Below are 26,576 nucleotides of genomic sequence, written 5' to 3'. Positions count from 1 at the left end.
TACGGTATTATCCCTATCGTACTCGTCTCTCCGTCATGGCGCCCACCGTCAGTTCGAACCTTTCCTAAGGCCTAGCTAAGTAAACATGTGAAATTGTGCGAATTGATATTTCCCAGGTGCTCAGTCCGGGTGCTTCGGTACCGACTGGACGGATGTCCGGGCAGTAACTGCCGACTGGACGCCTTAATTAAGTAGTCCGGGTACTGGCGACAGGTGGGTTGGTGGTGAGCCAATTCTGCCTGTGCCTGCGACCCACGACGAAAACCTAATTGTCCGGGAGCTTTGCTCTGTCTGGACGCTGTGCAGTTTGTCCTGCCAGCCGATCGATGCAGGGTTAACCTGTAGATCGATCTTGAGCACAAAACTGGGTATACTCTAATTACTGTAGGGACTCAATTCTCCTGGCCAGAGATTGATGTTCCCGAATTATTCTTAAGCCAGCGAACAGACGTGTTCCTGGTAAATCTGAAGCAGAAGTTGCGCAACAAACTGCGAGTAGACAGAGTCGAAAGCAGAATTCTTAAGCTGAAGTCGTATGCTGAGAGCAGTGCCGAAGCATACAAGTGTGCACACAAAATCTTGAGCGTAGCGTAGACAGCCAAAGCAGTGCTAGAGCTGTACAAAAGAAATCAGTGCAACGAACACTGAGAACAAAGGGCGTAGCTGGAGTATCCGGGTGAAACAAAAGAAGTTTCTCGGATTTAAACAAAAGAAGTCAGTGCAACGAGCGCTGAACAAAGAAGCGAAGTGAAAAGTGAAAAAAACCTAACAATGGAAAATTCGAAAAGCACGGCGTCACAGCCGGTAGTGCAACCGAAGTTTACGCGACAGGCAGTGAAGCAAGGTGCAGCAGAGCTGATACCGGATAAGTTTATCGTGCCAATTGGCGTTAAAATCGAAGCATTCCTGAATGAACTGAATGTTGCAGTCCCTAAATCTGGGATATGTGGCAAAGATTTCGTAACTTACGACAATGATGAGGCCAAAATGGGAAAGCCGCCGACAGGTTGGCGAGTGTGGTTGGAGCACAGAGAGCTGCCACAAAATATTACAAAACTGTTCACAGTTGAAGCATATAAAGCTGCTATGCAGAAGTTTAATGCGCAAGTGCAAGCTGTGCAAACAGCAGCTGCAGATGCGTATGAAAATGCTGGTGAAACGGTGGAAAAGGTTGTCTCTCCTTTTGCTTTTGTACAGCATAGCAAGGAGCAGGAAGTTGATAACACGGCTGCCACTAATATCGAAAAAGATATGAATGCGAGTATTATTGATGAAGATGTGCCAACTGGTGGGGTTGAGCCGCTGTCAGCAGAGCCGTTTCAAATACGTAGTACAGTGGCTACAGGCAATTACGATGAGTTGAATAAAACGTTGGATGTGATCCATCCGTTACATGCCGCTGTAAGGCAGTTTACTTTGGATCAAGAGCAGTTTGACAATACGGTTCTGTCATGGGAAAACAGAATTGAGAACGAAAAAGACCTTAACGAAATGAAAGAGATCGCTAAAGCCGGTCTGAATACAACTGAAGAAATGCACATGAAGTTTGTTAAGGCTAAAACGTGGTGTCATACTTTAAGTGATGACAACGATGCCTTGAAGGAGGATGTGAAAAAGCGTGACGATGAAATAAATGATTTAAAAGAAAAAAATTAAGAAGCACGATGAAGAGTGCAAAGAAAACGTGAAAAAGTTGAATACTGATATCTTTGATTTACGTACTCAAAACGACAAAAACAAAGATGAAGTGGACCGTGTACGTAATACAAACAAAAACCTGGAAAAGCAGTGCCATGATTCAATGGTCAACAGTGGTAAACTGCAACGTGACTTTATACGTGCGCAGAGAGAACGTGACGATCTGCAAGTTAAACTAAAGGCAGAAGAATCGCGAGTCGATGCAGAACTGAAAAAAGAACGTGACGACCTTCAAGGTCAATGGATATGCATCGAAGATGAGTTCGATAAAGCGAAAACGCGTGAAAAACGGCTAGCAGAGTGGGAGGCCAGGCTGCAGCAGTGGGAAAACAGTCTGAAAACAAAAGGTGGAACTGTCAGTGGTCAGACTGAATCCCGGGTACATACGAGTACTTTTGAACGGGAAGCGACCTTTGATGCAGCACCAAAGCTGACATCTGGTCAGCAGTCACAGGCGTATGCAAGTCGTCGGGTGGAGTTTAACGAAACCCAACGTAACCGTGATTATGTACCCGTGCGCGATAATGAATATGAGTATGAAAGCGATATTCGTAGAGCGGAAGATGCGCAGTGGGAAGATGCGCAGTACGATAATCATGAACAACCGCGTGTAAACACTCGTACCGACGAGTTAATTGAACGCAGTATAGCGTTAATGGAGAAATTTGATAAAAGTGGTAAAAGTACAAAAGAAAAGACCCATTACCCGCAAAATTATAAGGGTACACAAGAAAGCGGGAAAGTGGAAAAGTTTATACTTGACTGCGAGCGCTGTCAAGACTTGAACGGTTGGGATGACAAACAGCTAATTGATAAGGCCTTGTCAAACTCACTGAAGGATGATGCGTATCTGTGGTATGCAGACCACAAGAAGAAAAACCCAGATAAAGACTGGAAGTACTGGAAGGGAGTACTTCTAAGTCACTTCTCATCGGAGAGTGATCCCGCTGAAATACGGCAGGCAATGTACGCCCGTGTATTTACTGACGCGCATACGGTAAACTCATACGTGGATGGTTACCTAAACTGGTTCAACACATTGGGAACAAGTGAAGAAGAGCGTGTGTCAATCCTTATTCAAGGATTAAGACCGCATAGATGGCGCTGGTTTGAAAAGTTAACTGAGTCCAAACCAAAAACAGTTGAAGACGTGTGTACTCAGCTGAAGACGTTTTACAGCTTGAAGTCGCAACAAGTTGAATACAATAACACCAGGAATCAAAACAGCAACAGTTACAGTAATAACGGCAACCGTGGACGCGGTGGATACCGCGGTAATAATAATCGTGGCCGTGGTGGCCGAGGCGGATACGGTAACTACCGCCAAAACTCTTATGAACAGTCTGGAAGTACGTACGAGAAAGGTGACAGTGTGAAAGCTGAAAATACTCAGAATAGCGGCCGACGGCCGTTCATGATCGGCAACGTTGAAATTGACTTAAATAAGTGGAAAAATGATGCCGGTCAGCTGATTTGCTTTAAGTGCCACGAGCTACACCCAGCAAAGTTTTGTACTTTCAAAGGCAAATTCAAAGAGGCGACACGTGAACCGCCCGCGGACGTGTTAGCCCGGCACAACAGTAGAAGAGCGGAAGCCCGAGCAATGGAAGTATGTAAACTTGGCAAGGATGTGCAAGTGAATGCACTATCTGTAGAGCGTATGCAACAACTGTCACAGTTCCCAGATGCAGTAGAAAAAGGGTTTGAAGTTGCATTACCAACTCTGGATGCACAAGCTGTGTACGTGATGTTAGCTATGAATGACAATGATGAAGTGAAAACGTTGGTGGATACTGGCGCAAGTATCTCCATTATGCCAATACACATAGCGCTAATGTTGAATGTAAGCATTTTGAAATGCCCAGCGCATGTGTCAGATGTAACGCTTAATACGGCGGCGAATGATATTACCGATATTGACCCATTGTGTGGTATTGTGCGTATCGAATTGTTTGGAATTGGTTATGAACATGCTGTATTAATCGATCCTAATACAAAAGTCGACTTTGTACTACTGGGTACCGACTTTTGGACTGGTAAGCCGGTTGTGTTTGATTTCAGTACTATGGCGTTCAGGCCTACTCGTACCGAACCCGCCTTTCCCAGATATCACCCAAGAGCACATTTGAAAATGTTGGATTTTGTGCAACAGCACAGTTTTAAACCGGTATTGAATCCCGGTGCACGTCCATGTCCCACAATACCTGCATGGTTTGATACGGGGCGTGCACTCGAATACTGTAAAGCATTCGACGGAAGTAGTGTGACGTATGACCACTTAAATAGCTGGTTAAACAAAGAGCGGTCGACAATGGCTGTTAAAAAAGCAGAAGTACTACATACTAGTAGTACAAAACGGAATGAAGTTACGCCACAGAAGTCTTTCGCAAAAGCAGTGAAAGGCAATGTTAAGATCTTGAAGAAACCGCAAAATGCGCTCGGTGCAACGTCAAGTTTGCGGTAGAGTAGCCGCAACAGAGTACGAGTACTCAAGTTTGCGGGGGTAATGCAGATGCGGACGAAGGTATGCTGCCAGAGGGACAGTCAGTTACTTTCGGTAACTCTAAGTTAGCCGAACAGTTAACTACTAAATACCCGGCGAAAGTGTGGACACGATTCGCAGGGGCGACCGGAAAACCATGAGCGTGTGGTCACTGCTGAAGAGTATGCGGACGAAGCGTTTTGGCAAGCGGAGCAGTGCAAATGCAAGGATACCAAGCATTGGTATTACCTTTATAACAACCCGTTGAAAACGACTACTGATTTTGAAAGAGACGAAATCGGGTTATTTCAAGTGTACCGCGGTATGTTATGTCGCAGACGAAGTGGAAGCGGTATCCCAAGAATTTTGGTGCCGTATCAGTGGCAGATGATAGTTAGTACATTCGGTACATCAACGATTCCACGAAAAGAAACTGATACCGAATGAAGTGTCCATACAGAAGTACTTAGTTACTAGGTACTACTGGTTTGATATGTACAGTACTATCAAAGAAGTACTGTCTAAGTGCGCACATTCACCAAAGTGCAAAAGCGACGATGTGTACCGAACAATAGGACAGGAAATGAGAAGCTGGTCAGACCCGCAAGTCCGGGAAGAAAGGGGCGTGGTTGGTGTTGGTCCGTTTCAGTTTATATACACTAACAAGTTTGACGTGCTTAACTCAGATGAATCTGAGGAAGTCGGTGAAAGCTCGCAGAATAATAAAGCACAGCAGAAGAAATTCCCGGCAAAGAAAAATATGTACGGGAAACAACGTAAAAATGGGCGTAACCAGTACGAGTACAACTTTGCTGGTCGTCGCATCGGTACAGAAAAACCGAAAGTCGTTAATCAGACTTTAGCTGATCTGAAGTCTGATGCCATCATTGAGGTTGATGGACAAGAAGTAAAAATGGTTCACAGCGGAAGTGTGAACAATACCGATAAACGAAAAGGCGCAACAGTGGAATGCCGCCGCATGGAAATTTTCCCGAATAAATCGATTACTGTACATCCAAAAAGTTACGTGGAAATAACAACGCGAATTAAAGGCGCAAATAACGTGCAGTATAAACGCGCTGAGTTGTGTGGAAAGCCGTTATTCTACGATGGTAGTCTGCATACAGATAATGCGCAGATGTTCATCGAAGATGGCGTACTTGATGTGTCGAACAAAGGCACATGTACAGTACGTATAATGAACATGTCGAATGAGCGCGTGAAATTGGATAGGGATACTTCCCTTGGCAGTGTAGAAATGGTGGATGAAATTCTGACATCTGCAGACGCTGAATTTGACAGTGCGTACCACGAGTTGTACTGTACTGACAAAGCACAGTGTGAATGCCGTAAGGCTGAAGTTACTACGGCGGAAGTCAGTACTACGCCGGAGACTGAAGAGACAATCAAGAAAATAAAATTGGGTCCATTGGTGAAATTGGAAAACATTGAACGCCTGTACAAAATACTTCGCCAAAACAAGGAAGTATTTCCAACAAAAGAGAGACCGGTCGGTTGCTGCAATATATATGAGCACCCGGTCGATACAGGTACGAGTGCACCTGTAAGACAGCCACCGTATCGTGTGTCCTTCGAGGACAGAAAATGGCTCCGAGAAAAAACAAAAGAAATGATGCGTGATGGGATAATTGAGTTAACTAATTCCCCGTGGGGATCGCCCATATGTATTGTGAAGAAAAAAGACGGCAGCCGACGGCTGACAGTAGATTTCCGAAAATTAAACGAAAAACTGCAGGGCAGCAGCTATCCACTGCCAAGAATCGATGACATATTAAACGCAGTTGCGAAAGCGAAAGTATTTTCGAAGATCGACTTAAAGTCAGGTTTCTGGCAGATTCAGCTGAAAGAAGAAGACCGGAAAAAAGCTACAATGGTAGCTGAAGAATTTACGTACCAGTATAAAGTACTTCCATTTGGAATGAAAGATGCGCCAAGCGCATTTCAAAGAGCCATGGACTTGACTTTAGCTGAATTAAAACATAAGAAAGTACTCGTATTTATCGATGACATAATATGTTTTTCGGATACCATAGAAGAGCACTTTCGTGACCTGGCAGAACTCCTTGCACGCTTGAAGGAGTGCGGCTGGACGATCAATCCAGACAAATGTGAATTTTTCATGGAGAAAATATCCTTTTTGGGTCATGTTGTCGATAGTAACGGTATCAGTACTGACCCGGAAAAGCTGGAAGCAGTAAAATCGTTCGGTCCGTTGAAAGACCGCAAGGGAATACAGCGATTTCTTGGTATGGTCGGTTACTACAGACAGTTTATTCCCAAATTTCAGAACATAGCTGAACCGCTTCAGCGGTTAGTCCCGAAATCAGCAGAATTTAAGTGGGGACCGGAACAAGAAAACGCAATGCAGCAGCTGAAAGATGCTTTGTGTTCTGCTCCGATATTGGCGCGCTTCGATGACCAGGCGCCGATACAGATGGTGATTGATGCTTCGAAAATTGCCGTTGGCGCAGTACTCAAGCAGTTTATTGATGGCCACTGGCGGCCGATTGCGTATTTGTCCAAACTGCTTACGCCGACTCAGAGCAGAATATACTTCCCACTCGAGTTGGAAGCGTATGGACTCATTTGTGCGCTTAAAAAATGGCGTCACTTCTTGGCGTATAAAAAGTTTGAAGTGTACACTGACCACGCCGCATTAACGTTTCTTCGCAACATGCGAGATATGCATGGGCGTATTGGTCGTTGGGCATTGTACGTGCAAGACTATGACATGGTTCCCAAGTACATTAAGGGAGCGGCCAATGTCGAAGCAGATGCCTTGTCAAGGCAGACCGGTAACATGCGAGAGCCGGAGTCTAACGAGTCGGATGTTATCCCCGACTACCGCGAAGATGACCAGCCGGATGCGGAAACAGTAGCACAGATCGATGCAGTGCGTAAGAGAGAAAACCACAAACAAGTACAGTACATTGACGCGTTCAGGGCTGAAGTCCGTTTATTCAACAAAGCAGAGCGGAAAGAAGTGAAAAATAATACGGAAGTCACGTTCGTACCAGAACAGCGCGCACAGTACTGGGTGGAAGAGCAGTCAAAAGACCGCGTAATTGCACACTGGAAGTCATTACTCAGTGATCCTACGCAGGACATGAAGCCGTACCAGCGCCGGTACTTGAAAAAGTTCATTTTGAAACAAGGCGTTGTGTACTATCGGTACTCTGTGAACGGTAAAGACTTTTACCTATTCTATGTACCGTACCAGTGGAGAATGAAGTTTCTGTTCGAAAATCATGACACACAGTATGCCGCGCATCAAGGCATTGAATCCACGTACAAAAAAGATGCACGCATACTTTTACTGGCCGCACATGAAAGAAAGTGTGACGAACTACGTGATGTCCTGTGCACAGTGCCAGGCGCGTAATCCTGTTAACCAGAAAACTGCTGGATTTTTACAGCATAATCCGATTGTAAATCCGCGTAGCTGTTGGTCGATCGACGTTGCTAGCAGTTTACCGTTAACTAAAAATGGTAAAAACACATCATGATCGGTGTTGACTATGGTTCGAAATGGGTTGTCGCACAAGCGGTAGAAGCGAACGACAGTGCTACGCTAGCACAGTTCGTGTTTGAAAAAATAATTATGCCGTTTGGTGTGCTGAAGAATCTGACGTCGGACAGAGGGTCCAACTTTATGTCAGACATGTTTGGTGAATTGTCCGCCGTCATGGGAATTGCACACGTGCCGGTAGTTGCTTACCACAATATGGGAAACGGGTTAGCAGAGAAACGTGTGGGAGAATTTAAGAAAGCAATATCTAAATACATAAACGATGAGCAAACAGATTGGGATGTGTACCTCCCAGCTATCTGTTTCGCCTTTAACACGAAGCCGGTAAAACGTATTGGCGGTTTTACACCTGCGAAACTGATGTATGGTGAAGACTTGCGTTTACCGCAAGATAACTTCATTCCGAAGTATGACGGCGACGAGGACTTTCCGATTCCTGCGCATTTGTTTATTCAGCATTTACAGCTGACATTGTCAGATGCACTGGATCAGGTACGAGCGGAAGAAACGCAGCAGCGTCTGAAAGATAAGATCCGGTACGATGCTAACGCACGAGAAGTTGAATATGCAATTGGCGATCAAGTCATGGTGCGAGCTATGGCGCGTACGAAAGGAAAGCATAAGGCGTTTGAAGGCCTTTGGCGCACCGGATATGAGGTGAAGGCGAAACTGTCGAGTATTCACTACAGAGTACAATGCAACAAAAGGGGAGCAGTGAAACTGGATGTAGTGCACGTATCGCAGATGCGACCGTATAATATGCGAAAACCGGATGAGCCGGAGCTGACTGATATGGAAGATATGAGCGCAAGTCATAAGCCGCTTAAGCCCGTAGAAAAAGAACTCGAAGACGAGATTGAGGAGTTTCCTGTTAGGCCAGAGTTGCCAGAACCGGAAGTCGAGGATGTTCCCGTCGTTCCTGTGAGAACGAGATATGGAAGAAAAGTGAAACAGCCGGACAGGCTAATTAATAAACAGTAATCCCCGAAGTCCCCGGGAACTGTCGTAACCGCCGCGAGACGGCAGGTTAATTCGGTATCTGTATGTTGCAGCACTGTGGGTAAAAACACCGCATTGCAAAAATTCACAGTTGCACATATTTGGATTGATTTTGGGTTCTTCGGTTTTCTTCTCTGTAGAGTGATCTCTCTCTAGGAATCTCAGTTTGTTTTGTAAAGTTGGAATTTTTTGTGATAATGCCACCGTATTTTAATCGTGGACGTGGCGGCCGTGCCCGTGCACACTATCGGAATCAGTTACTGCAGGGCCTGTACAGTACTACGCTGATGGCCGCAGGATTTCAAACGCAGCGAGGTGGCTATGGTCGTCGTCGCGGACGATTTGCTGGTAGAAGCCGCGGTGGTGAAGCTCGAGGACGTGGTAGCGCTAACGCTGGTGAAAATGCCTCTGTTCCCACGGACAACTGGCGACGAGCTGGACGAGATCTTGCTGCTGATCCCGAGAATGGACAGAGTGGCAGTGTTGGTAATGTTGTGCGTGATGGCGATGTTGATATGACTGCTGGTGGAGGAAATGGTTCAGTCCCTGCCCATAATTCAGCCAGCTCTTCTACTGTTCCCACTGGCCAAGTAGGTGCTTCAGCAGTTACGAATGATGCAGATAAGGAGCGCGAACGACAACAGCAGCTTCGTCAGCAGATGGCTGTGGATGCCCGCAAGAATGCTCCGCCGTCAACTGGTACTGAGCAGACTCGCTTCTCATTCTGATCGCGCTGACAGTTTCTGCTGATTTTGCGAATTTTCATTAATTTTTACTGAATCCCTGTTGATCTCCGAGTGGATTTTGCTCAGTTTTCCCTTGTGATTTTCGTGCATTTTGCTGACAATATTCCTCAGTGCGGAAGTGGCGTTTTATTTTTATTCTCCTGTTTATTCGCGGATGTTTTTGCTGAATTTTCATCGGCGATTTTACGTTAATTTCAATTGATTTTTGCCACTGAAATTCCTCTTTATTTTTCCGACGATTTTCCTGTTTGTGTTTTCTCCGACTGCCGTTTTGCCAACTCACTTTCTCCTGCCAACTCTCACTTCCACCCCGTCAAGGATCCTCTCCTCATTCACCATCTCACTCAGTCACCCGTGGAGGAGGATCATGTCATTCTCGGACGGAGGATGGATTTTGCCCGCCTTACCCAGTCGAGAGCGTGAGAACTCATTTTCATTTAGTTTTTTATTCCTGTTTTTCATGTTCCTTTCGTTTCTTTTTGTGTTGGGTTCCCCAAAAGCCGTTTGCGGGGGTGACGGAATATGGTGTACAGTAGCAGCGATGTACGTACTTCTATACATCTGTACTCGTACTTGTCGGCTATATTTTTGTACTTTCTCGCAGTTTCTCTTTGTTTTGGGTTATACTTTTGGCTTTTTCTAACTGGACGCGCTTCGCGCCTATATAAGTCCGAGAGTTACAGGATTTTGGTATCAGTTGGTTGGCATTCGGAGTTTGGCAGTGTGAGAGTTTTCTATTAAAATCTATCGTCGGAATGCAGTCAGATTCTCGCTTCGCGTAGTTCGTAGCTTACACATTTTTCTTGGCTATGCCACATTGAAATTATCAGCTCATTCTCTGTCGTTGAGTCAGGTCGGTAGGATAGATATTACGGTATTATCCCTATCGTACTCGTCTCTCCGTCATGATAACAGATTGCAAATAAATTATGGGATGATGGAGCATTTCCTTCATTGGTTGGAGCTATCTTCTATGGAAAACGAATTTCTTAATTCAAAATTGAATTATATTAAACATGTATTGCATTTTTTAGAACTAAGCAAGTAGCAGTACTCTGCAGATTTGACTGACCCTTTTGTCGTCCCGGTTGTGCAGGTGATTCACTTCGGGCAGGATCATAGATTAAGTTAGCAATTGGAGTGTACATATAATATAATTGCCGGATATTAAGAAGCCAAGTTCAAATTTTCTACCTTCAAGCTTAGAGGTAGTTCCGGTGTCCTCTGTTTCGTATCCGTTGCTACGTATAATAACTACTCATACCTGCACAGGCTGCACTTGATATTATTCTGTGGAACTACAGTTATAAATCGCCATTACATATTGTACTTCTACTCAAGTAATCAAAATGCAATTACGTACTGTATTCTACACTGATATATAACTATAACATATTGTAAGTCCATGCTGTGTACAGCACTTCTATTCTAGATCTGTTATATCGCATTCAAAAATGTGCAGGTGCCTCCACTTAAATTCACCGCTCAACGGATGTGTTGATTGACCTTTCTGGGGTACAGGAGCAAAACTGCCTGTATGTATTGATCAATGTGCAGATGTATACGTATACATCCGGCTTGCTGTCTCTTTTAACCGGTATATGGATATGGTGTGTACTTTCGATGTTTTGATCGAACCAATGTCACTTACTTATAAACACAGAGCATCGTAGAGCCAAGATTTTTTATGTAGATATATAATCAAATTTTAATATTTAACGCTCCAAGTATGTTTGTTTTTGATGATACTATGAGGAACTGATTTCAGCTCGCTGGTGGAAAACAGCAGTTGCAAATTCGCGAACTTGAAGCGCTAAACCGCGTTTAGCGAGCTTCCTGTGTGTACCAGCGGTAACACAAGTATAAAATGTTTAATTCTATTAACTGTTACTGTTCGATGTTTTGAGGGCTCACAGCATAAGAGCAGCCGTCAGTGTTATCTAATCTAATAACTTTAAGCTTTAAGATAATAGTTTTCTCGAGCCTGATAATGTGTATGAACGAGCAATGTGTATTGTACAGTTCGTACTGAGCACCTGCATGTTGCAGTGTTAACATTAACTACGTTTTACCTTCTCGACGTGCGTGCCACCACATACCGCTTTGCCCAAAAAAAGGGTTGGAATGGCGAAAACATCATTTGGGATAGAACATGATTAACTTAAAATACTTTTTGCCAGAGTGGAGAATTACAGACCTGCCGCTCGCACAGCTGAATTCGAATAGCCGGTTGTCAAAATCACTCCAGGGTGCCATTTTAATAATCGTATCTTGCCTTTAACTTACGAGTTGGCGACGTTTGTCACGCGATGACCTACGACAATCCCGACAAAACTGTCGATGTATTTGTTGTTGGTGTCAGAAAGAAATCTGACCTTGTTGTTCGATGTCACATTTCATAAAATCTGTGCATTAAAAAAACGTAAATATAATCTAGAATTGCATGTGATGCGTACACGCCTGCGAAAATTTTATTCCTTTTAGCATTTGGATGGGCATTTTGAAAGGCAGATTATAGATCTGAATTGGTAACCGAAGACTTTCATCACATTGTAGCGAAGAAATTCGGCAATCACTGCCGACAGTGAAATTTGAAAGTAAGGCATATGCTATGAATATCAGCATAAAAAGGCCCCAAGAATATATCGATGCTACCGAAATACATCATTGTTAAGCAATTTCACAGAGGCGCGAAATGTTTTTCTGGTATGACTCCGTTTTCCGATCGAGCAGCCACACTTGCACCGGTTGTTTAACGTTTTTCATGATGACCTCTCCGTAATAGTCGAACTGGAAGTCCCGTGTGAAGTTGTAGCCGGTTTGAAGTAGCCTGCAATTGTACATACTGTAGATCAAAATTATTACTTGTGCGTAATACGTATATGTTATTGTTATTTAATTTAAGTACTTATTTTTGATGGTGCAAGAAGGCCACATATTTTTATTAAATATTAACATTTGTTCGCCACTTCCATGATCGTGCAGACGATTGGCAACTGTCCTAATTGTAAACTGGACCAATTTGTTGGTCAGCACCTACTTGTAAGTAGAAAAGGCGACATTAATCCGGCCGGGTTTGCCGGTTTTCAAGGTTCTACTGGCCAAATTCACCGAGTCACCTGTTGGAATAATAAAAATGCGCTTATTTAATGTGTGTATGCACTATTTTATAGCTGCATTGCCTGCATTCATAAAAAGAGAACGAATAAAATATGCATGTATTTAAACTGTTATAAAAAATGGAGTACTTATCACTTTGAACTGATATGTAAATTTCAGGAATTAACTTAATTTCCGCGGCACAAGTACAAATACAACCATTTCGATACCGTCTGCGTGCAATGACAAAGCCGCACAGTACAGAGAAGATCGTAGAGCAGTTGCATGGTAAGTGATAACATTTACCGAACAAACAGTAGCGTGGCATTCGGTTGCCAATAACACCGGCGACCACTTCTCCAGAGTTGATCCCGATAGTTAACTGGAAGTAACAAAAAATATTTTATCAAGGGATAAAGCCAATATCACGGACTATATTATGGACACACCTTAACGTGATGGCTGCCAATTTTGACAAACTGTACTCGCTCCATCATCTGCAGCGCTAATCGCGAAATCCGTTTCGCATGGTACAGTGTCGGTTCTGGTGCTCCGCTTACCACCAGATAATTATCTTGGATGGTTTCTATCTGCAGTCATGACATTAATATTGATTTTGAATACTTCTATTGTATATGTTGCTTACTCTAAATCATTACAGTTTTCAACAAAAGTAATATGAAAAGGGCCGGGATGGACTTTTAGCACTAACTTACACGTGGTAGGGCGTCATAAATATGTACAATATCTATATTTCCTATATGTGTATGTATATTATATGTATTGTTGCGTATTTTTGCATTTTATCAAACTAATTGTAAGTGCAGCTAAAGATGCAACACATTTACAAAACGGAAGAAAACACCCCTTAATTGGTCTCACTGACCTTGTAAACTTCTGCATTCTGGGACGGCTCTAGAAGCTTGTCCAGATGTTTGTAAACATTGTTAAGTAAGTCCACTACTTCGATACCGGCTTTGTCGGAATCTCGGGCAAGGCAAAATTTATCAAAATTCACAATTCCGCTGAAGAGAATAGTGACCGATTCGTAACGCTGCGGTACCACCATTTCACCCATTTTCAACTGTTTGGCAACTGGTCTTGGAAGAATATCATAGATCAGTCTGCAAAAAAATCGCACACTGTTGGCTAATTCTTGCGTCTGGCAACCACATCTCGGATTTATTCGCGATTTATTCTATACACCTTGAAAGCGAAACACTTTACTCTTAAATTAACACTGCGCGTGTTTTCGCGCGTTACGTAATTTAAGTGGATTGAGTGGTGGCTGTACAGGAAGGTTGTAAATATTTAAAGCTTAAAGCAAGTTTATAAACATCTTTGTGACAATACACAGCTTTGTGCGCAAATATAGCAATATTTAACATATAGTTTCAACAGCGCATTAAACTGAAAATACCTACTGGTCAGTGCGCGCCTTCTCGACTGCCATCAGTCGGGCAGTTTCTTGTAAATTATTCGTCAAGTCTTCCAGTCGCTTAAACAACTTCCTCTCCTCATCGAATGTTTCCGATGCCAGTAAAAAATCCCGCTTGGCATCATACAGCGCAATGTCCGCAATGGAAAAGCCCTTCCGGTACAAGTCATCAAGCGACACCACATAAGGACTTCCGATGAACAGCAGCAAGTCGCTTTCCAGCAAGTGGATGATTTGCCCGTTTAAACGAAATTTCTCATCAGCGGCACTGGTGACTTCCAGGAGGAAGGTCGTGTTGAGGTGATCCAGTATGTGCTCGTACGTGAGAGTGATATATGGCCGTGCAATGCGTGCCCAACTGTTTAATTTACTGTCAGCATCCAGTATCCACGGCATCACGCGAAAAAGGACTTGACCGCATTGCAGCACATTAAAATCACGGTCAAATAGGATATGATAGGGGAAGAGTTCGGTGAAAGTCAGTGGTGACATGAAGCCGGTTTTTTTCGACATGGTATTAACCAGCTCTTCATCATTCCGCTGCGCTTCGACAGTGTCACTTCCGGTAAGATTTTTTATAAGCATTTTATAACATCCGTCCGTTGTGTCAGTGGATAGGACAGTTATTTCGATTGATATATTGAACAGTCCCAGAATGGCTCGGCGTATCAAACCCACAGCAATGGGCAATAAAGCCGGACGTTTCGAGTAATAGCCGATGACATGATCTCCATCCGGTAATTTTTTGCAAGTAAATAGCGGAGGTCTGCGGATTATCCAATATTAACCGTATATCTTCGAATACATCTCGTTTACCCACCGGAAATGTAATTTAAGTACAGTACCTCATTGGTGGATAAACACGTGCCAGCGCTAAATGCATTGTATCCAGGCATTGTAGAAATTTTTCCGGGGTGTTCCCAAGCACTCGCAGCAATTTGTCGTACTGAAACTCCACAGAGAATTCGTAGAAATACTCTCCATACATTTCCAGAATTTTGTCTGCGGGCACACCTATTTCATCCACGAAGTTTTTTTGGGATTCTGATTATGGTTGATATAAAATGGGAGAAAGTACCAATCAGTGTTTTTACACTGAGTTATCTACGTGGAATGATTACCGGACTGCTGTTTGCGGCATAAAACGTCTGCAGTAAAAATGTCGATATCGAATATCAGTAAACTAGTAAATTAGTTTCTCACATGTTTTACTGCAAAATGTAACGTTCGTTGAGCAGTCATAGTTAGTGTTTTGCAATGGAGTCACCCTTAATATATTATTATGATGAGCATCAGAATCAAAAAATAATCAGGTGCCGGATTTATCTAATACGTGCAAGGTGTCTAAGCATGCAAATCGAATGTCTCGCATAACGGGTACCCTACTGTACGATAATAATGCACACCGACGGTTGGTAAATGGGCACGACAGGCAATCATAATGGATCTGGATTCGGGAAATGCAGAGCGGAAATACACACTGATCAGGGATATTACCTGTTAATCGCTCGGCAGCGAACACCATCTTGTATGTGCTTTCATCGGAATAAAATTCTGTCGTAAGAAATTCTCCCGATAATTTGATGTCGGCTTCTTTCCTTAAAACGGGAGTAAATGTAGTTTTAACCATTGGCAATCGACTAATGTTGACCGAATTATACGCTGTATAAATATATACAGAGTAGTTATATGTGCTAAATATATTTATTGAAACTATTTAATTTTACTTTAGTTTAGTCCAGAAATCTTCTCCAAACTTTTCAATGACCATAAGCTCCAGGCATCGGTTAATAAGTCCATGCTGCAGTCAGATAAACAGAGAACTTAATTTTATCCAGACCGAGAAGCAGTGATCTCGTAACGGTAAGCGATGTATAGCATTAGGAAGGTGTAGGAAGGCATTGATGTAGTAGCTGTACGGTACTTTAAAATTAGTATCCTTCAAGCATATTTTTAGTGCAGTATAATTTATACCGTAGTTTAAGTTGGCAATGTTCCATACAGTACGTACAAAGAATACATACGCCAAATTATAGAATATGATCTGTTAAAATTTAGAGTTTAAAACTTTATGTATTATTGAAAAGCACTATTTTATCGCAACTTACCATTTCAGTTCCCGAATCAATACGTTTTCCTTGGTTTTAAGACGAGATCATGCGCCAAATCGGCTTCCAAAATTTTGGCATTGCAGCGGCGTGATTGCTGGAAAACGTCAAAATTTAGCAGATATAAACATTAAAAATTTTAAATGGTTGAGCTCTGTACTCTGTATAAAAAGGGTTTCATCTCTATACATATCGGCTGCTGTCCCCCTGCCGTTTAGTATTACGCAATGACCTTTCTTCCTGACGAAACCTCGGAGACGCCAGACACACACCGGCGTGACATCGCCAGTATCATAAATTGTAAGGTTTCATTCAACTGCGTATAAGACACTTTGATCGTAAGTATTTAATCACCATCTGCAGCCTTGTTTGGGGATATTCTTTGGAGAATGCCAAATCACGTTTCGCTATTATATGATGGACATTTTGTCCTGCTATGTCGATCTTTTTAAACCTCCATCAGTTTAAAATTCCTTCGACGTAAATTAGTACTGTAATCTTGATCCTCTCCTGTGGGGAAATCTTATTTCTTGCAGTGCACTGAACTATGTATAATACGGCTACAGCCGGCTTCTGTTTTCAATTTTGTATCTGCATTTTAGCATAAGTATATCCGCTTTCATTGTTGCGCTTAATTAACAAATAAGGTGTGAAGGTATGCCGATAAACACAAGGAGTAAGATTTCTGCATTGATATCGATGCCGGTTATAGGTATGACGAATAAACGAGCTCACCAGTCAAGAATAAAAATACAAAAAAGAACTAGTTTAAACTAAATAGATGCATGATGGAAGTGACCAAAAAGATTTTCTGTAACGCATTATTGCAAGAATTAAACATATATAGCGCAAATTTATAAAACTGATCTTTATTTCAGAAAATTGACAGACAACACGATATATCAGCATCTGACATCAACCGGCAAATAACACCTTTTGCTTACCGCACATGAATTCCAACACCAACGAATTCATAGCTAGATTCCGGTAACACCGTAACCAACAGTTAGCGTGTGCAAGTCAAAGGCAGTATGGTATTCCGGATCACCATGCATCCATCTAAAAATATCGGTTTACAAGTTTGGATGAATCAGGAACAAATTAAAAACAGGTATGAGTTCTTCCTACGATAGGCATAAGAACTAATTCGCGTAATTTTTGTAAAAAAGCAAAAGTTTGCGCATAGAGCAGGGTTTATTTAGGATGCTGCCGGCGTCTCATAACAGCTGTTCCCACTGCCGGTTTGCCGAGGGTTGCTCAAGTGGTTAGGCAAAATGCTATTTTACCTCTGTATACTACACTGGACGGTTTTGATAGTATCTTTCGCACTGTTGACATGATCATCGTTTTTCTCGTACAACATCGGTGTGCAAATTAAAAAGCTCACCAGGTTTAATAACCTTTACGACAAACATTACGCACTAATGTACAACCATTTGAAAATCCTGTCTGCCAGCACCGTGCGCATGAATGGAAGGGTTAGTTGATGGTTTCTCCGATTATTAGTTACGAAAGTTTGTTGGTTGACGTTTCCTGTTTGTTACTCCAGCCGGGACTATTCCGCTCTCTGCCAGCCTGTGAAGAGGTACCAACCAATCAAGACTGACGTTAGGAAATGACGTCGAATATGACCTTGTACTTATCCATAAGCGGAAATACAAAAACTAAAAGACGTACGGAATTCGCATGATGATTTTTTTCAATTTGGTTTTAGCTTCGTTTCCATATTTTTTACCCACAATTTTGCGTAATCAACAGAAAAGCTAATTAATCAGGGAAAACGGATGGATAAACATAAGCCACAATACGACCGATGCCTCACCATGGTGCGACAAATGTAAGCGTTTTGTGCTTTGCAGGATTTAGTTGCGATATACTGTTAAGAAAGTGACTGCTTCTTAATAATTTTCATATACTGTACTGGTATATGAACATATGTGCGTTATTTTTATATTTTCATATATATGAACATACGCACATACTGTATGTGCGTTAGTTTACTTACATAAATACTATAGTAGCTCGTACATAATCTTTTTAAGCGTACGAGCTACTATAGTATTTATGTAAGTAAATATAATCTATATAATTTGCCAGCTGTATAATTTGCCAGCTGTGAAACTGATTGAATGAAATGTACCTGATAAACACGAGTTTGAATGATAACTTTGAAAAATTAATAGAATGCGCGCAAGATAAGTTTGAAAAATTAATAAACTGCGCGAATCCGGTACACTCGGCGTGGTTGTACGGTTTGTATCGTATTGTAAACCACTGATCAGAAGAAACACCAACAATCTACTGAATAGCTCTGTGTCATAGTGGATGCATATGCTAATGGTAAGTGCTGAATGTCAGAAAATATTTAAACTGCAGTATCGACCTGACACCATTTATTTGATTTTCGATATTGAACAGTCAGATCAACAGTTTTTTCTTTAGATGCACTGAAATCGGAAGCAAAAACACTGAAAAGGAAAAGCAACTGATTGTGAGGCCGCGGCTCTTTGAGCAAGCCGCGATATTACCTAGGGTAGTTGTTCCCTAGAGCCTGTTGATTACCTACTTGATTATCGATAGTGGAAGCATTTTCGGTCAACCGTTTTTCATCTCGGTTTTACAACTTCAAACTGTTACCACACTATAAACGAATACTTCACAGGCAAGGGCTATGTCAAGAAATCTGTAAATAAAAGTCATTGATTAAACTACGTATACGAGTACCCTTTGACATTACTTACGATAAAGAACGTGAATCAATTAGAATACGTACTTAAATCAAGTATGCTCGCTTTAGCACCTACTTGTCCACTCATGACAAATCCTTGCAGTTTACGCGTCAAATTTTGGAAATTTCGTATCTCTGTGCATTTAAACATCATTTCGTAATAAACATTGCGTGACCCTATCGCCACGCAATACGTACTCCATCTCAAAAATCAAAAACACATATCATGCATCCCATGTCGACCCTCATAATTATGTTTTTAGTTGCTCTCAATTTTATCATAATGCATTTTGCCATACATCGAAATATTTAGAAGTTATGGGCGCCGTCAGAATACGTTCTCCTAAGATTGGGACATAGACGACGGGCACTGGTGTACTGTATTGCGCCTGTGCTTGTGGGAAGTGTTTCCGCACCGAAACTGGATCCGGCACAATGCCTAAGCGCTTAGCGCCAAACCGCACAGGGTGACAGTAGCCACAAATTAACACAAATACAATAATGTACAATATTATGTACTGTACAGTGTACAGTACAGTCTGTACTGTATACCTACTGTATACAAGTGTGGATTGTGCTGAAAGTTAGCTCACAATCAGTACCACCAAAAAATGCCTCTAAAAAAAGCCTCGAAATTTTCTAAATGTTATAATATTCAATATCGTGAAGTTTTTGAGTTTTCAGGACTTTTCGGTTTCTTTTGAATTTTTACTCATTAGGCTCAGAAGGCTGTGAAATAATGGCTGTGAGCGATCCATTCACGGTTCGCAGCCCACGAGAAGCAAGATCGGAGACATCTCATCACTACGCTGTGCTGGGTGAATTGTAAGACAATAATCATAATTTTATTGTAATATTTACTCTTCATTTTTGCTTGGTATCCTATGTGTAGCGCCGAAATATGCCGAGATCCTGTCAGCGGGGTAATGATCGTTCCATCCGGAAGTGTACCTTACCGTATGTGCCCCAATAAATACGTGGAAGCACTGCGCTTGCACAACCTCTAAAAAAATCCATTTTTGACTACACTGAAATGAATATTTTTTGTGCGAGGAAACCGAAATTGATACAAAGTAATGCATGCCACATTTTGTTCTGTGTGGATAACTGTTTGCACTTAGCAGTAATTTTTTGTCGATTACATTTCATAATAATTTATACGATAGGATGGCATGGAACACTGGGGATGATTGGAGGATTGTATGACGGTGGATTCTTCCAGTTCCAACTGAACTTTTCCTTGCATAACTCAGCGTCGCCACAGGTTATATTTTGGCCACCTCCGTTCCATCCACTGGTCGATCCAAGGAGTGGAGAATTCGATTTTTCCTTAAAATTTCCTCTTTGGCAGTGAGCACTTTTTTGTTTTCCAGTTTTGCTTAAATCTAGGGTGTGAAATGTTAGAGTGCGAATATGGATGTGATAACATTCCTACGTTTTACTACTTGCAGAAAAGAAAATCGAATTCGCGATATCCTGCTTTATTTGAAAGAGCAATTTACTGAACCCAGTGTCGATGGGAGGAAAAACCTGGAAGCTGCGTGTTTGCTGGAACAGAGTCGCAGCGATTACAAAGCACATGCAAGATTGAACATCAAGGATATTTTCCAGGAATTGTGCAGTGAATCAAGTAGTTCACCATCATCGGAACTCTCTTTTGGGTAAACTGTCGAACGATCTCTTGTTCAGTTTTATTTTGATTTTTCTGGCATTCACTTTTTTTGCTTGAGTAACGCTTTCGTTAGTTGGTACTGTCAGCAGTATGGCGTCCGTGAAAAGTGTGTATTTTTCTTGCACGTTGTTTTTGGATTGCAGGCCCTGCATGCCAGAACTCTTGGAGCCTCAGTTGAAGCAGATACTGGAAACCGGAGACAAGATATGCAGTAAAAGACAGCTTCCGAAAATTTGGTGACCGGCTGTCATGCCTTGCTAGGTATTATTTTGGCTAGTGTTGTTTACTATTGTCAACTTTTCATTTGCACATGACCTCACCGGGTGATAATGTATAAATTTTGGTATGTAATTGTCTCTTTCTTGATATAAGTTTGAACCGAATAGTTGCTCAAGGAACACCAAATACTAATGCTAGTTGATTTGCTAGTTTTGTAACTTTTATTGATTGTTCTACGATGTTTGACAATTCGCTTTTCCACAAAAAGAGTGATTTAACTGACAAAATTCTAAACTGATTTAATACCGGGCGTATAATTAGAATAGTACGTACTTACTACTATGCACTAGATGCAGCATCAAGTCTCGAGGAAGGTAAAATGGTATTTTGATTTCGAATGATAATAAGGTGGTTCATTGTTGATGACAAAGTTTGACCATCGCCGCTATGCAATAGCACAGTTTGAATTGGTTAGGCAGTTCAGTCTGTAGTCTGTACGTACTATTGTAGAGCCGCTAGAGCGGCAATGAGTTGACTTACTGTAAATAAAAAAAGGGTGACACTATAGCGACCCCTTACACCCCTGTTTTTTGTAGCCACCCCTTTTCCGCACCCCGTTTATTATAGGCACCCCTTTCGGATTTAATTTATCTGTTTTAGACACCCTGATTTTATAGGCACCTGTTTTGTGTTCCAGTTAAAAACATTTTCTCATCGTAATATGGCACTACATTAAATTATTAGGACAAACATTCAACCACGTGCTGAACCATACTTCTGTTCGAGTTAAAGATCGGAACGTATATGTTGATATTACGATTTCCGCTGCTGGAAATATCACTAATATCTTCCTAATTACGCCAGAAATGCTACAAAACTTTATTATCGAGAGCCCTTCATTAACCTTTCTGGGAGGCACCGGGCACGTACAATGTGAATACCGGAAACGATTGGCAGTCTGCACTCTGCAGTTATTGTACAAACGGTCGACTAGTTGCACAGAAAGTCATCCGGAAGGACCGAAAATATGGATGCGTTTAAAAAGTGTTGCAGACACTGCGGGAAACTTGTTGGCGTGGACGGAGCTATCTTTGGCCTTGATGGAAACCCGGTGCTCATGGTCAGCGCAACTGACTTGCGGGAGTAGTCAAAAATGAAGAAATCATCGAAGAGAACTCAGAAGGTTTAGGGGCAAAAAAGCATGAGTAAAATTTTATCTAAAAATAATCGCATCATATGTGACATTTTGTAGCATTAGAGAAATTGCATTAGAGAAAATGGACACCCATTATGAAAATTAAAATGGGTGTCCATAAAAACCGGCAACTGGGTATGTTTATCTGATTAATAGTAAAAAAGTGGTGCCTATAAATTATAATTAACGGGATGCGAAAAAGCGTGGCTTTATAAAACGGGTGAATAGGGTTGGCTCTAGTGATTTCGTACTACAGCATCGGTACAGAAAGAGTAAGCAACAATTGCAGGGAATTTGAACCCATCTCAGACTGTAGTAGCTTCCCGAGCCTTGAAATATTTTCAAAGAACAGGCATGTTACAGATCGAAGCATAAGTAGAAAATAAGCGGAATTCATTTTCAACAAAGCATGTAACAGAACAGCACGTAACTTTTGTGCACCGCAGATTAAATTCAACGAATGACCAGGTCTCCTAGTTTGGTATACACAGTGGAATAACAAAAAAACAAAGACAAACTAGAAGCAAGTCCAGCTGTAAATTATAATGACATTCATATCGAGACATTAGAGGAATCAATGCCGTATTATAATAAAGATGGAGCAAGACCGATCAAAAAGTTGTTTAGATAAGATCCTGGACGTTCATCGGCATTTCATCAATCTGCGTGGAGTAGTACTGTTCGATATCTCGCAGAATTCTAATATCGTCGCTCTTCACGAAGTTGATGGCCACCCCTTTCCGTCCAAAACGCCCGGATCGGCCAATACGATGAATGTACAGTTCACGGTTATTCGGCAGATCGTAATTAATGACCAACGACACCTGCTGGACGTCAATGCCACGCGCCCACACATCTGTGGAGATGAGCACCCGACTGCTGCCGTTGCGGAATTCCCGCATAATCGTATCGCGCTCCTTCTGCGGCATATCGCCGTGCATGGACGACACAGTGAAATTAGCATCTCGCATCTTCTCCGTCAGCCAGTCCACTTTACGTTTTGTATTGCAAAATATGACAGCCTGCGTGATGGTCAGCGTGTCATAGAGATCACATAGTGTATCAAATTTCCATTCTTCTTTTTCTACGGCCACAAAAAATTGTTTGATGCCTTCGAGTGTCAATTCATCACGTTTGACCAGGATGCGGATCGGATCCGTCATGAACTTGGATGTCATTTCCAAGATTTCATGCGGCAGGGTAGCGGACAGTAGAACCACCTGCGTATCAGGCGGCAAATGACGGTATACATCGTAGATCTGCTCCTTGAAGCCGCGGTTCAGCATCTCGTCGGCTTCGTCCAGCACCAGAATTTTGATGTTGCGAGTCCGCAGATTTTTCCTTTTGATCATATCCAGAACACGTCCTGTAATAATTTGTTATTCTAAAATCGTATTACCCCAGCCCCAGCTAATAAGTATTCTAAAAATCAATAACGCCTGTGTCTAATCTAGGTAGGGCCGGTAGCCGAAGGATCACATTGTAAAAAGCCCACAAATGCTTGTAATCGAAGAGATGACAACTGACGGAAAGAAATTCTTTAAAAATCTGCAAACTTTCAAAGGTACCTGGCGTTCCACTGACAACATGTTGTCCTCGGTCCAGTTTACTAATATCCTCCCCAACGCTGGTCCCGCCAATGCAAGCATGACACTGCACTTTCATGTGGTCCCCGAGAGCCAGAATGACTTTCTGTATCTGCTGCGCCAGTTCGCGGGTAGGAGAAAGGATAAGAGCCTGAGTTTCATTAATCTGCGTCTCCAAGTTCTGGAGAACCGCAATAGAAAAGGTTGCCGTCTTGCCCGTGCCGGACTGTGCCTGCGCGATGACATCACGCCTCTTGACGACGGGTTTTATGGCTCGCTGCTGAATGGCCGAAGGTCTCTCGAAACCATACGCATAGATGCCGCGAATAAGATCCTCTCGAAGTCCCATGGTATCGAAGGACGGCACCACTTCCACGTCCTCACTCGTTTCGAAGTCCACATTCGCAAGGTCTTCATCCAGAAGGGCACGTCGCTTGGTAGTTATAGACGCCGCGGCAGCCGCCATTGCTTCGCACTACAGTTGTATTCAGATTTTAAAACAATCCAGACCCTCCGCTTAGAATTATCTAGAATTATATCGCACAGACTAAAAGTAGCCAAAGCCACAAAAGGGACCGCGAACTTTTTTATGTCTGTGTAGTGTGTACGCAGACCGAATGAAGTTCAGTGAACACTTCCCGAGAGAAGGACGCTGAATGGGGACTCTCTCTCATAGCGCTTTTACCGAAGGCCGTTTTAATGCTGGCTGCCATTGGCTCGTTCAAAAATTCAAACCGAAATATAGGTTGCGCCAGCGCTGGAATTTGCACTCGTGCACATATGCACGATTACCGTTGAATAGAAAGTAACTTTCCTTTAGAGTGGCTGGCAAGAACCGTTAGATTGAATTCACTGAAATCACTACCAGCCGGCGGTTAGATGAAAAGGCTTAAGACCAGACCGGCTACCGAACGTACGCCGAACTTGCGATCTTTTGTAGTTTTGTGAGTTTTGTTACGTACTTTTAGTTTTGTAAAACAAAAAAACAAAATTTCAAATCACAAAAGATTGATATTGAGTTCCTCCGGCTACACCCAGCAGTTACTGGAACAGGGAACTAAAATATTGTCCGGTGAATGTCCAGCTTCCAGAGGGAGCAATTTTTCACTGCACCGTAGCTGTTGGAAAGAGGTCTTGTCTGTGCGAGTTACAGCAGCCAAGGCTCCAGCACCATCTTTGGATTTGATCATTTGGGAACTCAGCACTCTCGCAGTCAGAGTGACGGAAAAAAAGAAGCCGCATATCTGAGATCCCTATGCATGATAGCTGCAGGTACAAATAGAGTCGCATTCAGTAAGTAATAACCACGTTTCCTAATGTATTTGCTGTGTTGAACTGTGATCTTGCCTTAAAAGTTCAAAGGATATTTGATATTCGCATATTTCGTGTCGGGTTCGCTTTGTGCATAACGTTCTCGCTGTTTCGATGTTCTCGTATCGGTAAAGTTCTTAATTCTACAAGTTATTGTTGTAACACGTTGCGGTTTCTCTAATAATCTGTGTAGACGTTATTACTTTCGGCTGTAGCCTGTATGGTGGCGAGTCACTGGCGAAAGATTATCTGTCTGTTTTACTATAAATGTCTTATACGGTTTTTTGTGCAGGGCTGGTTGTTAAAAATATTCCTTCCTGCTGTTCGGTTTTTGTGGTGCGAACAATGAAGCTTCTCACACACAATATGCTGACGTCAAAGTCGATTAAGGGAGTGAAAGAAGGTTATCCTCTTCAGCTCAAGGTACAGTACTCTCTTTGACTCTTCAATTTTTTCAAAATTATTAGAGTCTAATTAGACACGTAAAACTTGTGTTTGTTAATATTGTCGATTGTAATTTATAGTTTTCGTATCCTTTTTGTAGGGAAATCCAATTAAAATCAGGGTTTTAATGCCTATTTGTACAGCAATTAAATTAGCGAAATCCGTGAATGAAGTACTATAAACGATCTTTGGAGTTTGGGGTAATTTACCGTAATTACGTTTTTTTATCTGCAGGTGGAGGATATGGAAGTAAAGGAAACAGAGTTCAACAAAGACTTTGTAGCGCGTATCATTCCGAAAATAAGATACGATGCACTGAGGTCCGCTGTGAAGGACGTAAGTTTTATTGCTGCACTTTTTAGCAGCCAACCTTTCTCGGATGCTCGCATGGCTAAAGTTACTGATTATATCGTAATTGTGGTATCATTTTTGTGAATTTTTCACCCTTTTTTGTGTATTTCTTATTGTTTTATAATGATAATGATAGTGAACCAATGCTTGTTGGTTATGGGTTGTTCAACCGATTATTATCCGATTTCAGTTTACAATAGCTTCAAACACTGTTTTAGGTTGGCAAGGAGGACGCTTTGCCCGCTGAATTACCGGATGATGCAGCGAATTCCGAGGATTTCCTTCGAAAGTTTCACCATGTCCTCTTGGAGGTAAAATTGTGCACACAGTTGACGTTATAATTTTGTTCATATTATTGAAAATGTTCTTTGCTTACGGTCGTATTTTGTTTCTGGAAATTATGGAGGTCTGATTGTTTTTTTTTGTAGCTAGAGATTCTGAAAGGCGAGCTCATTTGTCCTGAGACGGGAAGAGTGTTCCCTATACAAAACGGAATTCCCAATATGCTTCTTAAGCCTGAAGAAGTCAGTTAGGCTATCTGCGATCTCTGGTTTGGTTTTGCGGAATGTTTGTTAGATGCTGAACTTGTTGAATGAGTGATAGATGTTTAATTTTTGATCCCGGATTCGAATAGAATTTCTCGATGCATATTCTGTTTCTTTATCTGACTTGCATTGTAGTTTGCGATCGTACCCCAGGTTTTTGAAATACCGATCTTCTTCGTCATCTTCTCCGAAGATGACGAATATCTGTACATATATAGTTCTGCAAGTATAAAAATCTGTTACAACCGCTCATTCAGTTTATATTCGATGAGGAAGTGTCATAATGTGTGTTCAAGAGTAGGACATAGCCAACGAGGAGTACCATAGTCGATACTACAGTACTCTAGATAGTACCATAATTATGTGCCTTCATTAATGCTATGACAGTACGTACCGCAGAATTTG

At 42.1% G+C, this 26,576-nt stretch overlaps 6 protein-coding genes across 10 annotated transcripts; 4 read left to right on the top strand and 2 right to left on the bottom strand.

Moving 5' to 3' along the window:
• The first annotated feature begins 771 nt into the window (after nucleotides 1–771).
• LOC129591411 (uncharacterized) lies at nucleotides 772–4,162 on the top strand. The gene is made up of 3 exons (XM_055487046.1): nucleotides 772–1,548; nucleotides 1,646–2,019; nucleotides 2,254–4,162. Exons 1-3 carry the CDS (start codon nucleotides 772–774, stop codon nucleotides 4,160–4,162), a joined length of 3,060 nt encoding a protein of 1,019 aa, XP_055343021.1.
• A 3,541-nt stretch (nucleotides 4,163–7,703) lies between these two features.
• Nucleotides 7,704–8,711, top strand: LOC129591410 (uncharacterized). Its single transcript, XM_055487045.1, has one exon. It carries the CDS (start codon nucleotides 7,704–7,706, stop codon nucleotides 8,709–8,711), a length of 1,008 nt encoding a protein of 335 aa, XP_055343020.1.
• Nucleotides 8,712–11,943: 3,232 nt separating this feature from the next.
• On the bottom strand, nucleotides 11,944–18,977 carry LOC129591214 (guanylate cyclase soluble subunit beta-1-like). Of its 4 annotated transcripts, XM_055486787.1 has the most exons (13): nucleotides 18,925–18,977; nucleotides 18,687–18,803; nucleotides 17,065–17,179; nucleotides 16,121–16,217; nucleotides 15,740–15,813; nucleotides 15,510–15,610; nucleotides 14,858–15,026; nucleotides 13,999–14,778; nucleotides 13,461–13,698; nucleotides 13,024–13,164; nucleotides 12,881–12,956; nucleotides 12,516–12,594; nucleotides 11,944–12,305 (listed from the first exon to the last, which is right to left on the bottom strand). In XM_055486787.1, exons 4-13 carry the CDS (start codon nucleotides 16,121–16,123, stop codon nucleotides 12,146–12,148), a joined length of 1,821 nt encoding a protein of 606 aa, XP_055342762.1. In that variant the 5' UTR covers nucleotides 16,124–16,217; nucleotides 17,065–17,179; nucleotides 18,687–18,803; nucleotides 18,925–18,977; the 3' UTR covers nucleotides 11,944–12,145. The 4 variants fall into 4 exon arrangements, with proteins under 4 accessions (XP_055342762.1, XP_055342761.1, XP_055342760.1 ...); XM_055486786.1 differs by lacking the exons at nucleotides 18,687–18,803; nucleotides 18,925–18,977 and adding an exon at nucleotides 17,407–17,609 and having other exon boundaries at nucleotides 17,065–17,244; XM_055486785.1 differs by lacking the exons at nucleotides 18,687–18,803; nucleotides 18,925–18,977 and adding an exon at nucleotides 17,407–17,609.
• Nucleotides 18,978–19,411: 434 nt separating this feature from the next.
• On the top strand, nucleotides 19,412–21,019 carry LOC129591216 (AKT-interacting protein homolog B-like). The gene is made up of 5 exons (XM_055486790.1): nucleotides 19,412–19,673; nucleotides 19,741–19,805; nucleotides 20,015–20,198; nucleotides 20,300–20,509; nucleotides 20,664–21,019. Exons 1-5 carry the CDS (start codon nucleotides 19,588–19,590, stop codon nucleotides 20,758–20,760), a joined length of 642 nt encoding a protein of 213 aa, XP_055342765.1. The 5' UTR covers nucleotides 19,412–19,587; the 3' UTR covers nucleotides 20,761–21,019.
• A 1,291-nt stretch (nucleotides 21,020–22,310) lies between these two features.
• On the bottom strand, nucleotides 22,311–24,176 carry LOC129591215 (eukaryotic initiation factor 4A-III). The gene is made up of 2 exons (XM_055486789.1): nucleotides 23,503–24,176; nucleotides 22,311–23,300 (listed from the first exon to the last, which is right to left on the bottom strand). The coding sequence occupies exons 1-2, from the start codon at nucleotides 23,984–23,986 to the stop codon at nucleotides 22,558–22,560; spliced, it is 1,227 nt and encodes a 408-aa protein (XP_055342764.1). The 5' UTR covers nucleotides 23,987–24,176; the 3' UTR covers nucleotides 22,311–22,557.
• A 252-nt stretch (nucleotides 24,177–24,428) lies between these two features.
• Nucleotides 24,429–26,419, top strand: LOC129591307 (multifunctional methyltransferase subunit TRM112-like protein). 2 transcript variants are annotated; one of them, XM_055486913.1, is made up of 5 exons: nucleotides 24,429–24,813; nucleotides 25,124–25,254; nucleotides 25,510–25,611; nucleotides 25,845–25,937; nucleotides 26,055–26,419. In XM_055486913.1, exons 1-5 carry the CDS (start codon nucleotides 24,780–24,782, stop codon nucleotides 26,157–26,159), a joined length of 465 nt encoding a protein of 154 aa, XP_055342888.1. In that variant the 5' UTR covers nucleotides 24,429–24,779; the 3' UTR covers nucleotides 26,160–26,419. The 2 variants fall into 2 exon arrangements, with proteins under 2 accessions (XP_055342888.1, XP_055342889.1); XM_055486914.1 differs by having other exon boundaries at nucleotides 24,432–24,792.
• The last annotated feature ends 157 nt before the right edge of the window (nucleotides 26,420–26,576 follow it).

The sequence above is a fragment of the Paramacrobiotus metropolitanus genome, unplaced genomic scaffold (assembly GCF_019649055.1).
Source record: "Paramacrobiotus metropolitanus isolate TYO unplaced genomic scaffold, Prichtersi_v1.0 Parri_scaffold0000045, whole genome shotgun sequence".
Lineage (NCBI taxonomy): Eukaryota > Metazoa > Tardigrada > Eutardigrada > Parachela > Macrobiotidae > Paramacrobiotus > Paramacrobiotus metropolitanus.
The sequence above is the reverse complement of the archived record's forward strand: the minus strand, read 5'-3'. Positions and strand labels throughout refer to the sequence as shown.

Excerpts from the sequence above, each read along its gene's own strand:
- LOC129591411 (XM_055487046.1), top strand. The coding sequence starts at position 772 with ATGGAAAATTCGAAAAGCACGGCGTCACAGCCGGTAGTGCAACCGAAG. Across the intron at positions 1,549-1,645 it reads AAGAAATGCACATGAAGTTT|AAAAAAATTAAGAAGCACGA; the intron begins GTTAAGGCTAAA and ends ATGATTTAAAAG. Across the intron at positions 2,020-2,253 it reads TGGGAGGCCAGGCTGCAGCA|AGCGGAAGATGCGCAGTGGG; the intron begins GTGGGAAAACAG and ends CGATATTCGTAG.
- LOC129591410 (XM_055487045.1), top strand. The coding sequence starts at position 7,704 with ATGATCGGTGTTGACTATGGTTCGAAATGGGTTGTCGCACAAGCGGTA.
- LOC129591214 (XM_055486787.1), bottom strand. Across the intron at positions 15,611-15,739 it reads GATTTCTGGACTAAACTAAA|GAAAGAAGCCGACATCAAAT; the intron begins GTAAAATTAAAT and ends TCCCGTTTTAAG. Across the intron at positions 12,595-12,880 it reads GCCACGCTACTGTTTGTTCG|GTGACTCGGTGAATTTGGCC; the intron begins GTAAATGTTATC and ends TTATTCCAACAG.
- LOC129591216 (XM_055486790.1), top strand. The coding sequence starts at position 19,588 with ATGGCTGTGAGCGATCCATTCACGGTTCGCAGCCCACGAGAAGCAAGA. Across the intron at positions 20,199-20,299 it reads TTAAAATTTCCTCTTTGGCA|AAAAGAAAATCGAATTCGCG; the intron begins GTGAGCACTTTT and ends TACTACTTGCAG. Across the intron at positions 20,510-20,663 it reads TCATCGGAACTCTCTTTTGG|GCCCTGCATGCCAGAACTCT; the intron begins GTAAACTGTCGA and ends TTTGGATTGCAG.
- LOC129591215 (XM_055486789.1), bottom strand. The coding sequence starts at position 23,986 with ATGGCGGCTGCCGCGGCGTCTATAACTACCAAGCGACGTGCCCTTCTG. Across the intron at positions 23,301-23,502 it reads TGTTGTCAGTGGAACGCCAG|GACGTGTTCTGGATATGATC; the intron begins GTACCTTTGAAA and ends AAATTATTACAG.
- LOC129591307 (XM_055486913.1), top strand. The coding sequence starts at position 24,780 with ATGATAGCTGCAGGTACAAATAGAGTCGCATTCA. Across the intron at positions 24,814-25,123 it reads TACAAATAGAGTCGCATTCA|GGCTGGTTGTTAAAAATATT; the intron begins GTAAGTAATAAC and ends TTTTTTGTGCAG. Across the intron at positions 25,255-25,509 it reads GTTATCCTCTTCAGCTCAAG|GTGGAGGATATGGAAGTAAA; the intron begins GTACAGTACTCT and ends TTTTATCTGCAG.